We start from the raw sequence: 11,941 nt of genomic DNA on the forward strand, positions 1-11,941 counted from the left end.
CAAAAAGAGACATGTACCAAAATGTTCATAGCAGCCCTATTTACAATAGCCCGGAGATGGAAACAACCTAAGTGTCCATCATCGGATGAATGGGTAAAGAAGATGTGGCACATATATACAATGGAATATTACTCAGCCATAAAAAGAAATGAAATTGAGCTATTTGTAATGAGGTGGATGGACCTAGAGTCTGTCATACAGAGTGAAGTAAGTCAGAAAGAGAAAGAGAAATACTGTATGCTGACACATATATATGGAGTTTAAGAAAAAAAATGTCATGAAGAACATAGGGGTAAGACAGGAATAAAGACACAGACCTACCAGAGAATGGACTTGAGGATATGGGGAGGGGGAAGGGTAAGCTGTGACAAAGTGAAAGAGCGGCATGGACATATATACACTACCAAACGTAAGGTAGATAGCTAGTGGGAAGCAGCCGCATAGCACAGGGAGATCAGCTCGGTGCTTTGTGACCGCCTGGAGGGGTGGGATAGGGAGGGTGGGAGGGAGACGCAAAAGGGAGGGGATATGGGAACATATGTATATGTATAGCTGATTAAATCTGTTATAAAGAAAAAAAATACTATACTTTATAGATGTGCAGTTTCTTGTATGCTAGCTATATCTCAATAAAGCTGTTAAAATATCTGCATAAAAAAGAGATTGCATGGAAGGGGGATAAGACTTCTGAAAAAGTACAGTAAGGAACTCGGCAAAACAACACATTTACTGATAAAAATCATTAAAAAAAAAAAAGGACAGTAAGCCAAAGTCTCTGAAAGTTGTCCTAAAGGCATACAGCATTTTAAGAAATACTCATTCAAGAAAATCCACTAAATCTTGGGAAGAACAGTGAGAGTCTGTGGCACTGGAGCCATGGCCCACTCCCTGACCCACCTATCCCCCAGCTCTTTGTAATGGAAGCTCTACCCAGGTAGGTGCAGCCAAGGAGATGGGGGCTTCTTCTTCCCCTGGCTCCCATGCTTAAAGAATTAAAGTAAGATAAAATAAAAATTTCTCATCAAAGAGAAAATGCCATCAAGAGATGGAAATTATTTTTTTAAAAAGAAACAAATGTGGACTTCCCTGGGGGTCCAGTGGTTAAGACTCCGTGCCTCCACTGCAGGGGGCATGGGTTTGATCCCTAGTCGAGGAACTAAGATCCTGCATGCTGTGTGATGTAGTCAAAAAAGAAAAAAAAAGAAGAACCAAATGGAAATAATTCAGGGGTTTAAAAAGTACAATAACCAAAATAAAGCTCAACAGTACATCTGAGCTGGCAGAAGAAACGATCAGCAAACCTGAAGATAGAACAATGGAGACTATGAAATCTGAAGAACAGAGAGAAAAACAATGTAGGAAAGTGAAGAGAGCCTCAGAGAAATGTGAGATGTCATTACATGCAACAATATATATGTAGTGGGAGTACCAGAAAGAGGGGAGAAAGGGACAGAATATTTAAAGTATTAATGGCTGAAAATTTCCCAAAGTTGATGAAAAACAATATGTATATCCAGCAAACTCTATAAACTCCAAGAAAGATGAACACAAAGAGATCTACATCCAGACATAACATAGGCAAAATCTGGAAAGCAAAAATAAAGATAAGATCTTGAAAGCAAAAAGGGAAAAACAATTTGTTACATACAAGGGCACTACAGTAAAATTAACAGCTAACTTCTTAACAGAAACGATGTAGGTTACAAGGCAATGGCATAATATATTCAAATTACTGAAAGTAAAAGAGTGTCAACCAAGTATCTTATATTCAGCAAATTATCTTGCAAAAATGAAGGTAAAATAAAGACATTCCCAGATAAATAAAAACTGAGAATACCTGTTGCTGGCAGACCTCTCTTACAAGAAATATTAAAGGTGAAATATTATTCAGCCCGCAAAATGGAACAAAGTACTGATACATAGTGCAACGTGGATGAAACGTAAAAACATCATGCTAACTAAAAGAAGGCATTCATAAAGGACCACATACTGTATGATTCCACTCATATGAAATATGCAGGATAGCCACATCGATAGAGACAAAGTAGATTAGTCGTTACCCATGGCTGGGGATGGGGAGGATGGAAAGGAGGGACTGCTAATAAGTACAGGGCTTCTTTTGGGGATGATGAAAATTTCTGAAAACTGATGGTAGTGATGGTTGCACAGCTCTGTGAATATACTAAAAACCATTGAATTCTATACTTTAAAGGGATGAATTGTATGGTATGTGAATTATACATGCCTAATAAAAATAAATAGTAAAGAAAGTCCTTCAGATTGAAAGCAAATGACATCAGATGGTAACTTGAATCCAAACCAAAAAAAAAAAAAAAAAAGCGAAGCGCTAGTAAATATGGGTAACTATAAAAATCAGTATGATTACATATTTCTTTTCTTTTCTTAAGTGCCTTAAAAAATAACTGCATAAAACAATATGTATTGTGGGCCTCTAACATATAGAAATATAATATATGTGACAGTAACTGCACAAGGAGCACAGCTGCATTGGAGTAAAGGAATATCACCTCAGACAGTAACTCAAATCCACAAGAATAAATGAAGAGATCAGAAATGGTCAATAAGAAGGTTAATATAACAACCTCTATAAATCATGCTTGTTTTCCTTTATTCTCTCAGTGTTTTTACACGAAATAAAAGTATATAAAGCAAGAAACATGACCAGTAAGGTATTACTGGGTCTCTCACATATAATAGCAAAAGAGTTAGAAGGAAGAGAGCTAGATAGGAGCAGTGTTTCTATATTTCATTGTTAGTGAGTTATTACACATCCTAACAGATTCTGATAAGACATATATTTTAAGTCCTAGAGCAACCACTAAGAAATGACTAAGAAAAAGTGAAAAATTAACAGAATTAAAATGTTACACAATACAAAAGAAAGCAGGAAAGGAGGAACAGAGGGAGAAAAAGACATGTAACATATAGAAAATAGAAAGCAAAATGGCAGATGTAAATGCAACCATATCAATATAACAGTAAACAAGAATGGATTAAACAAACCAAGCCAAAAGGCAGAGTTTCTAAGACTGGATAAAAAAACACATGATCCAACTAATGGTGTCTAGAGGTAACATGCTTTATTTTCAAAGACACAAATAGGCTGAAAGTAAAAGAAGAGAAAAATATATACCAAGAAAACAACAACCAAAAAAGAGAATGGAATGACTATACTAATGTCAGGCACATTAGACTTTAAAACAAAAAAATATTACCAGAGATAATGATAAAATTATTGTAGTAATGACAAATGAAGTCACAATCACATCATAATGGTAAAAGGTCAAGCCGTGAGGAAGATGTGACAATTACAAACATATACACACCTAAAAACAGAACCCCAAAATACACCAAGCAACAAACGACAGAACTGAAGGATGAAATAAACCATTACAAAATAATAGTTGGAGATTTCAATACTTTCAACAGTGGATAGGGCAGCTAGGCAGAAGATCAACAAGGAAATTGAAACTAACTAGACAAAACAGACAAAATACAGCATTCCACCAAACATCAGTAGAATACATTCTTCTCAAATTCACATGGAACATTCTTCAAGACAGACCGGATTCTAGCCCATATAACATGCCTCAATAAATTTTAAATTTTAAAATAAATTTAAGGGAATTCCCTGGCGGTCCAGTCATTAGGACTCCACGCTTCCGCTGCAGGGGGCATGGGTTCGATCCCTGGTGGGGGAACTAAGATCCTGCAAACCACACAGCACAGCCAAACAAATAAAAAAAAATTAAATAAATTCAATTGAAAAAGAAACAAAGTATGTTCTCTGACCACAAGAGAATTAGATTACAAATCAATAAAAGGCAGCAATTTGGAAAATTCACAAATATGTGAAAATTAAGCAACACACTCTTTAATAGTCAGTGTGTTAAACAAGAAGTGGAATGATAAATTAGAAAATACTTTAGCTGAATGAATATAAAAACACAACATACTAAAACTTACAAAATGTAGCTAAAGCAATGTTCAGAAGGAAATCTATAGCTGTAAAATGCCTGTATTAAAAAAGAAGAAAAATCTCAAATCATTTATGGTCAACTGATTTTCCACAAAGGTACCAAGACAGGGCTTCCCTGGTGGCGCAGTGGTTGAGAGTCTGCCTGGCGATGCAGGGGACATGGGTTTGTGCCCCGGTCTGGGAAGATCCCACGTGCCGCGGAGCAGCTGGGTCCGTGAGCCATGGCCACTGAGCCTGCGCGTCCGGAGCCTGTGCCCCGCAACGGGAGTGCCACAACAGTGAGAGGCCCGTGTACCGCAAAAGAAAACAAAACAAAACAAAGTACCAAGACTATTCAATGAGAAAAGAACAGTATTTTCAAGTGCTGGAAGAACTGATACATACATGCAAAAGAATAAATTTGGACTCCTACCTCATACAGTATATAAAAGTTCACTAAAGATTGATCGCAGGCCTAAGAATAAGTTGGACTTCATCAAAATTAAAAACTTGTGTACTGCAAACCATATCATAAATAAAATGAAAGGACAACCCACAAAATTGGAGAGAATTTGCAAATCATATATCTGATAAGGGGCTTGCATCCAGACTATATAAGGAACTGAGACAACTCAATGATAAAAAGATAAGAATTCAATTTAAAAAATGGGCAAAGGATCTGAGCAGACATTTCTCCCGAGAAGATATACAAATGGATAATAAGCACATGGAAAGATGCTCAACATCGTTAGCCATCAGGGAAATGTAAATCAAAACCACAATGAGGGGGCTTCCCTGGTGGCGCAGTGGTTGAGAGTCCGCCTGCCGATGCAGGGGACGCAGGTTCGTGCCCCGGTCCGGGAGGATCCCGCTTGCTGCGGTGCGGCTGGGCCCGAGAGCCATGGTCGCTGAGCCTGCGCATCCGGAGCCTGTGCTCCACAACGGGCGAGGCCACAAACACTGAGAGGCCCACGTACCGCAAAACAAACAAACAAACAAATAAACAAACACCCCACAAAGAGCTACCACTTTACACCCACTAGGATGGTTATAATGAAAAAGACAGATAAGAAGTGTTTAGCAAGGATGTGGAGAAACTGGAACTTTCATACAATGCTGGTGGAAATTTAAAATGACCCGGCCATTTTGGAAAACAGTCCGGCAGTTCCTTAAACGGTTAGACATAGTTACCCTTTGACCCAGCAATTCCACTCTGAGCTGTATACCCAAGAGAAATGAGGACTTATGTCCAAAAACAACTTATACATAAATGTTCTTAACAGCACTATTTGCAAGACCCAAAGGACGAAAACAACCCAAATGCCCCTCAACTGATGAATGGATAAATAAAATGTTGTCTCTCCAGAGAATGGAATATCATTCATCCATAAAAAGAAATGAAGCACTGATGCATGGTACAACATGGATGAACCTTGACAACATTATTCTAAGTGAACAAACTAGACACAGAATGGCACATATTGTATGATCCCAAGTATATGAAATGTCCAGAATAGGGAGACCCATAGAAAAAGTAGGTTGGTAGACTGGTGGTTGCCCAGGGCAGAGGAGCTGGGGGCTACAGGGCCTGTGTGTCACCGCTCGTGGATATAATCTTCTGGGGTGATGAAAATGCTCTAGAACTAGATTGTGGGATGGGTGTACAATCCTAAGAATACACTAAAAAATCACTGTACACTTTAAATGGGTGATTCATATGGCATGTGAATTATACCTCAATAAAGCTGTTTAAACAATTACTCGAAAGGGCAGGCAGAATGGTGGTTAGGCTAAATTGCGTCTATTTTCTTTCTGGCTACAAAATTATAAGCACCTAGAAGGCTGCTGGTCCCAGATGGTCCTGGGATAGTTCTGAACAGCAACAGGACACCCAGACCAGACCCAAGCGTAGGCCAGAGGGAATGGCTGGACCGAATTCTACAGGGGGCGGGGGTCTGGCCCCCCACAGGCCTATCATGGGGTGATCAAGCTCACTCACCAAGCATGGCGCTGATGAGCCTGTCGGGACGGGCCCGGGCAGATGTGGAACACAGAGTGTTGAAATACAGCCCAGAGCCCTCCCGGATGGGGCTGAGCATCGGGGGCGGCGTGTAGGCAGGGCACTGGGACACTCCCTTCAGGAGACGGTCCACCAGGAACACGGGTGAGCACAGGCAGCTCTGGCGGCATCCTCCCGGGCCCGGCTCCCCAGACATGGAGGGCGGAGGAGGGATGAGCAGTGCCTTGGGCCGTGGGAGCTTCTTCCGCTTCCTGTGTTGGCTGCTCTCCTGTCTCTCTCTTCCCCGTCCTTCTCCTGTCCCTGGAGAAGAAGAGACTTCAGAACCACAGGGGTCACCTGAGGCCACCGGCCCCACAGCTCAGTCCTCAAGATGGCCTGAGAGTGGGAAAGGGTACTGACCAGCCAGACGCACACCCAGCATGGCCGTGCAAAGAGTCCTCAGCACAGGAAGCCGGGCAGGGCCACCACGCCTGAGCCAGACTCCAGACCCTAAGCCGGGCGATGTTTGAGGCTGGGGCCTTCTCAGGCACCCACACCCCGCAAGGAGAGGCCCTCACTCAGACCATTTTGGAAACTCATGTCCGTTGTTAAAGTGACTGGCACTTAAAGAGTGGGGGCCAGACGGATGCAACAGCATGACAAAAGGGAAACCTGTTGCCCTCAAAATGACAGCAGCTCCTGGGAGACAAACAGTGGGCTCCATGCACCCCGTACCCGAGTCCAGCATGGACTTCTCCAGGTGGGGTCTTCCAGCACAGGCTGAAGAGACGACGGCTTGAGCTTGCTACACTCTCTCTTACCTCCACGCAATCTCCCCTCCTCTCTGCCCATCTTACCCCTCCTCACCCTCCAGCTCTCAGCTGCAACACCCCCTTCCTCAGGCAGGGTCTCTGGTGCCCTCGGGGCTCCTACAGCTCCCTCTCCCAGCCCGGCCCGTTCTGGGTCGTCAGTGTCCGGGGATGGGTCTATCTACCCCGCTGGGCTGGGAGCCCCAGGAGACGGAGGCAGGCCTGTTGTGGTCGCTGCAGTGTCCCCAGCCCTGCCCAGCACAGGGCCAGGCACAAAAGAAGTTCACTGGAGGTTGAATGGATGAATGAACACGCAAATCAAGCTCTTATGGAGTCAGGATTTGGGGGCTTTTCTCACAGCTCCCACTGGCAGCTGGAAAGCAGCTGGAAGGAAGTGCACCCACCTTGCTCCCCGGGGGATGGTTCGCTGGAGCCACAGGCACCGACACAGGGACCACCAAAGGGGCGGCGGTCATGTTGTCCAAGGACTTCCTGGCTCTCGGGGAACTCTGCCTGTCCCCCTCCGGCCTCAGCACCTGTCTTCGTGGCTTGCAAAACTCCATGCCACACACCTACACACAGAGAAGAGCCAGCCCTTTAAGAGACACAGTACGTAGGGAGAAAGGGGCCTCTCCAGAGCAGCACAGCCCTGACTCCCGGCCCCCAGCCAGGCTCCCCGCAGGAGGACGGCTCCATCCTGAGATGAATGGCAGCTTCGAGCCCCTTCACCTGCGGCTCCTGCTTCCCTCGAGGTGACGGCCACTGGTCGCTGTGAAAACACATGTGGCTGCTCAGCCCTCTCTCTGTATAAAACATCTGGCTGCAATTCTTGCAGACGTAAGTGCTCCTTGGCTCTGCCCAGTCTGTGGGACCACCATTGTGCTGGTTACTGTGGGGAAGAAAGGGAGAATGGGACTCTGTCCCCAAACACTGATCCTCTGACAGCTTTGGACGAACCCTAAAGAAATGGGGATGATGCCCCCGATTCCCCGTGGCCTGGTGCTCACCCCTTCAGGAGTGAAGCATCCAGAGCTCGCTCACCCAGGCCCAGCACATCAAAGCCACCAGAGGATTCCCGAGGGGCTTCGGAACTTACCAGCCACACGCCATGTTCTCCTCCTTCATCGGGTGGGGGACCCGGTAGATATTTCCACCCTGAAGACGAAAATACATCTGAGCCAACATATCAGAAATGAGATGCAAGAGTGAAAACTATAAGACTTGGAAGAAAACACAGGTATAATTCTTGGTGACCCGGGAGTAAGCAGTGGTTTCTTGGATGACTCCAAAACCAAACAAAAGACAGACGTATTGGACTTCATCAAAACTTACAACTTCTGACGGATACACCAGAAATACAGCTACACGTGGAACAACTCCTACAGAACACCTACTGAACGCTGGCAGAAGATCCCAGACCTCCCAAAAGGCAAGAAACTCCCCACATACCTGGGTAGGGCAAAGCGGAGAGATTCCCGCACAGAGGATCGGTGCCGAGCGGCACTCACCAGCCCGAGAGGCTTGTCTGCTCGCCCGCTGGGGCGGGCGGCGCTGGAAGCTGAGGCTCGGGCTTCGGGCAGAGCGCAGGGAGAGGACTGGGGCTGGCGGCGAGAACTCAGCCTGAAGGGGGCTAATGTGCCACAGCTAGCCGAGAGGGAGTCCGGGAAAACTCTGGAGCTGCCGAAGAGGCAAGAGACTTTTTCTTCCCTCTTGGTTTCCTGGTGCGCGAGGAGAGGGGATTAAGAGCGCTGCTTAAAAGAGCTCCACAGACGGCTGAAAGCGCGGAGCCCAGTGACGGGCGTGGGACGCTGGGGCCGCTGCTGCCGCCGCCAAGAGGCCTGTGTGCGAGCGCAGGTCACTGTCCACACCGCCCTTCCGGGAGCCTGTGCAGCCCGCCACTACCGGGGTCCCGGGATCCAGGGGCGGCTTCCCTGGGAGAACGCACGGCGCGCCTCGGGCTGGTGCAACGTCACGCGGGCCTCTGCCGCTGCAGGCTCGCCCCGCACTCCGTGCCCCTCCCTCCCGCCCGGCCTGAGTGAGCCAGAGTTCCCGAAGAGGCTGCTCCTTTAACCCTGTCCTGTCTGAGCGAAGAACAGACGCCCTCCGGTGACCTACACGCAGAGGCGGGGCCAAATCCAAAGCTGAGACCCAGGAGCTGTGAGAACAAAGAAGAGAAAGGGAAACCTCTCCCAGCAGCCTCAGAAGCAGCAGATTAAAGCTCCACAATCAACTTGATGTACCCTGCATCTGTGGAATACATGAATAGACAACAAATCATCCCAGATTGAGGAGCCAGGAGTCAGTGCTGTGCCTCTGAGGTGGGAGAGCCAACTTCAGGACACTGGTCCACAAGAGACCTCCCAGCTCCACATAATATCAAACGGCGAAAATCTTCCAGAGATCTCTCTCCATCTCAACACCAGCACCCAGCTTCACTCAACGACCAGCAAGCTACAGTGCTGGACACCCTATGCCAAACAACTAGCAAGACAGGAACACAATGCCACCCATTAGCAGAGAGGTGGCCTAAAATCATAAAAAGTCCGCAGACACCCCAAAACACACCACCAGACCTGGACCTGCCCACCAGAAAGACAAGATCCAGCCTCATCCACCAGAACACAGGCACTAGTCCCCTCCACCAGGAAGCCTACACAACCCACTAAACCAACCTTAGCCACTGGGGACAGACACCAAAAACAACGGGAACTACGAACCTGCAGCTTGCAAAAAGGAGACCCCAAACACGGTAACATAAGCAAAATGAGAAGACAGAAAAACACACAGCAGGAGAAGGAGCAAGATAAAAACCCACCAGACCTAACAAATGAAGAGGTAATAGGCAGTCTACCTGAAAAAGAATTCACAATAATGATGGTAAAGATGATCCAAGATTCTATTTCCAAGATCCAAAATCTTGGAAATAGAATAGACAAAATGCAAGAAACAGTTAACAAGGACCTAGAAGAACTAAAGATGAATCAAGCATCGATTAAAAACACAATAAGTGAAATGAAAAATACTCTAGATGGGATCAATAGCAGAATAACTGAGGCAGAAGAACGGATAAGTGAGGTGGAAGATAAAATAGTGGAAATAACTGCTGCAGAGCAAAATAAAGAAAAAAGAATGAAAAGAACAGAGGACAGTCTCAGAGACCTCTGGGACAACATTAGACGCACCAACATTCGAATTATAGGGGTTCCAGAAGAAGAAGAGAAAAAGAAAGGGACTGAGAAAATATTTGAAGAGATTCTAGTTGAAAACTTCCCTAATATGGGAAAGGAAATAGTTAATCAAGTCCAGGAGGCACAGAGAGTCCCATACAGAATAAATCCAAGGAGAAATACGCCAAGACACATATTAATCAAACTGTCAAAAATTAAACACAAAGAAATCATATGAAAAGCAGCAAGGCAAAAACAACAAATAACACACAAGGGAATCCCCATCAGGATAACAGCTGATCTCTCAGCAGAAACTCTACAAGCCAGAAGGGAGTGGCAGGACATAATTAAAGTGATGAAGGAGAAAAACCTGCAACCAAGATTACCCTACCCAGCAAGGATCTCATTCAGATTGGATGGAGAAATTAAAACGGTTACAGACAAGCAAAAGCTGAGAGAGTTCAGCACCACCAAACCAGCTTTACAACAAATGCTAAAGGAACTTCTCTAGGCAAGAAACACAACAGAAGGAAAAGACCTACAATAACGAACCCAAAACAATTAAGAAAATGGGAATAGCAACATACATATCGATAATTACCTTAAAGGGAAATGGACTAAATGCTCCCACCAAAAGACACAGATTGGCTGAATGGATACAAAAACAAGACCCATATATATGCTGCCTACAAGAGACCCACTTCAGACCTAGAGACACATACAGACTGAAAGTAAGGGGATGGAAAAAGATATTCCATGCAAATGGAAACCAAAAGAAAGCTGGAGTAGCAATTCTCATATCAGACAAAATAGACTTTAAAATAAAGACTACTACAAGAGACAAAGAAGGACACTACATAATGATCAAGGGATCGATCCAAGAAGAAGATATAACAATTGTAAATATTTATGCACCCAACATAGGAGCACCTCAATACATAAGGCAAATACTAACAGCCATAAAAGGAGACATCGACAGTAACACACTCATAGTAGGGGACTTTAACACCCCACTTTCACCAATGGACAGATCATCCAAAATGAAAATAAATAAGGAAACACAAGCTTTAAATGATACATTAAACAAGATGGACTTAATTGATATTTATAGGACATTCCATCCAAAAACAACAGAATACACATTTTTCTCAAGTGCTCATGGAACATTCTCCAGGATAGATCATATCTTGGGTCACAAATCAAGCCTTGGTAAATTTAAGAAAATTGAAATTGTATCAAGTATCTTTTCCGACCACAATGCTATGAGACTAGATGTCAATCACAGGAAAAGAGCTGTAAAAAATACAAACACATGGAGGCTAAACAATACACTACTTAATAACGAAGTGATCACTGAAGAAATCAAAGAGGAAATTTAAAAATACCTAGAAACAAATGACAATGGAGACACGACGACCCAAAACCTATGGGATGCAGCAAAAGCAGTTCTAAGAGGGAAGTTTATAGCAATACAATCCCACCTTAAGAAACAGGAAACATCTCGAATAAACAACCTAACCTTGCACCTAAAGCAATTAGAGAAAGAAGAACAAAAACATCCCAAAGTTAGCAGAAGGAGAGAAATCATAGAAATCAGATCAGAAATAACTGAAAAAGAAATGAAGGAAACGATAGCAAAGATCAATAAAACTAAAAGCTGGTTCTTTGAGAAGGTAAACAAAATTGATAAACCATTAGCCAGACTCATCAAGAAAAAAAGGGAGAAGACTCAAATCAATAGAATTAGAAATGAAAAAGGAGAAGTAACAACTGACACTGCAGAAATACAAAAAAGATCATGAGAGATGACTATAAGCAACTCTATGCCAATAAAATGGACAACCTGGAAGAAATGGACAAACTCTTAGAAATGCACAACCTGCCAAGACTGAATCAGGAAGAAATAGAAAATATGAACAGACCAATCACAAGCACTGAAATTGAAACTGTGATAAAAAATCTTCCAACAAACAAAAAAGCCCAGGAC

General features: G+C 44.2%; 1 protein-coding gene across 1 annotated transcript; it reads right to left on the reverse strand.

Moving 5' to 3' along the window:
• Window positions 1–4,279: 4,279 nt before the first annotated feature.
• Window positions 4,280–9,268, reverse strand: LOC309797896 (zinc finger protein 541-like). Its single transcript, XM_082646281.1, has 4 exons — window positions 7,884–9,268; window positions 7,517–7,676; window positions 7,192–7,359; window positions 4,280–6,299 (listed from the first exon to the last, which is right to left on the reverse strand). Exons 1-4 carry the CDS (start codon window positions 7,970–7,972, stop codon window positions 6,117–6,119), a joined length of 600 nt encoding a protein of 199 aa, XP_082502407.1. The 5' UTR covers window positions 7,973–9,268; the 3' UTR covers window positions 4,280–6,116.
• Window positions 9,269–11,941: the final 2,673 nt, after the last annotated feature.

Source organism: Mesoplodon mirus (genome assembly GCF_964341445.2).
Source record: "Mesoplodon mirus genome assembly, contig: HAP1_SCAFFOLD_1182, whole genome shotgun sequence".
Taxonomy (NCBI): domain Eukaryota; kingdom Metazoa; phylum Chordata; class Mammalia; order Artiodactyla; family Ziphiidae; genus Mesoplodon; species Mesoplodon mirus.

What these genes read in the sequence shown, in the direction of transcription:
- LOC309797896 (XM_082646281.1), bottom strand. Translation starts at nt 7,972, where the DNA reads ATGTTGGCTCAGATGTATTTTCGTCTTCAGGGTGGAAATATCTACCGG. An exon ending in GAGGGAAGCAGGAGCCGCAG is followed by an intron (nt 7,360 to 7,516) that starts GTGAAGGGGCTC and finishes CTCTGTGTGTAG; the next exon opens with GTGTGTGGCATGGAGTTTTG. An exon ending in ACCATCCCCCGGGGAGCAAG is followed by an intron (nt 6,300 to 7,191) that starts GTGGGTGCACTT and finishes CTTCTTCTCCAG; the next exon opens with GGACAGGAGAAGGACGGGGA.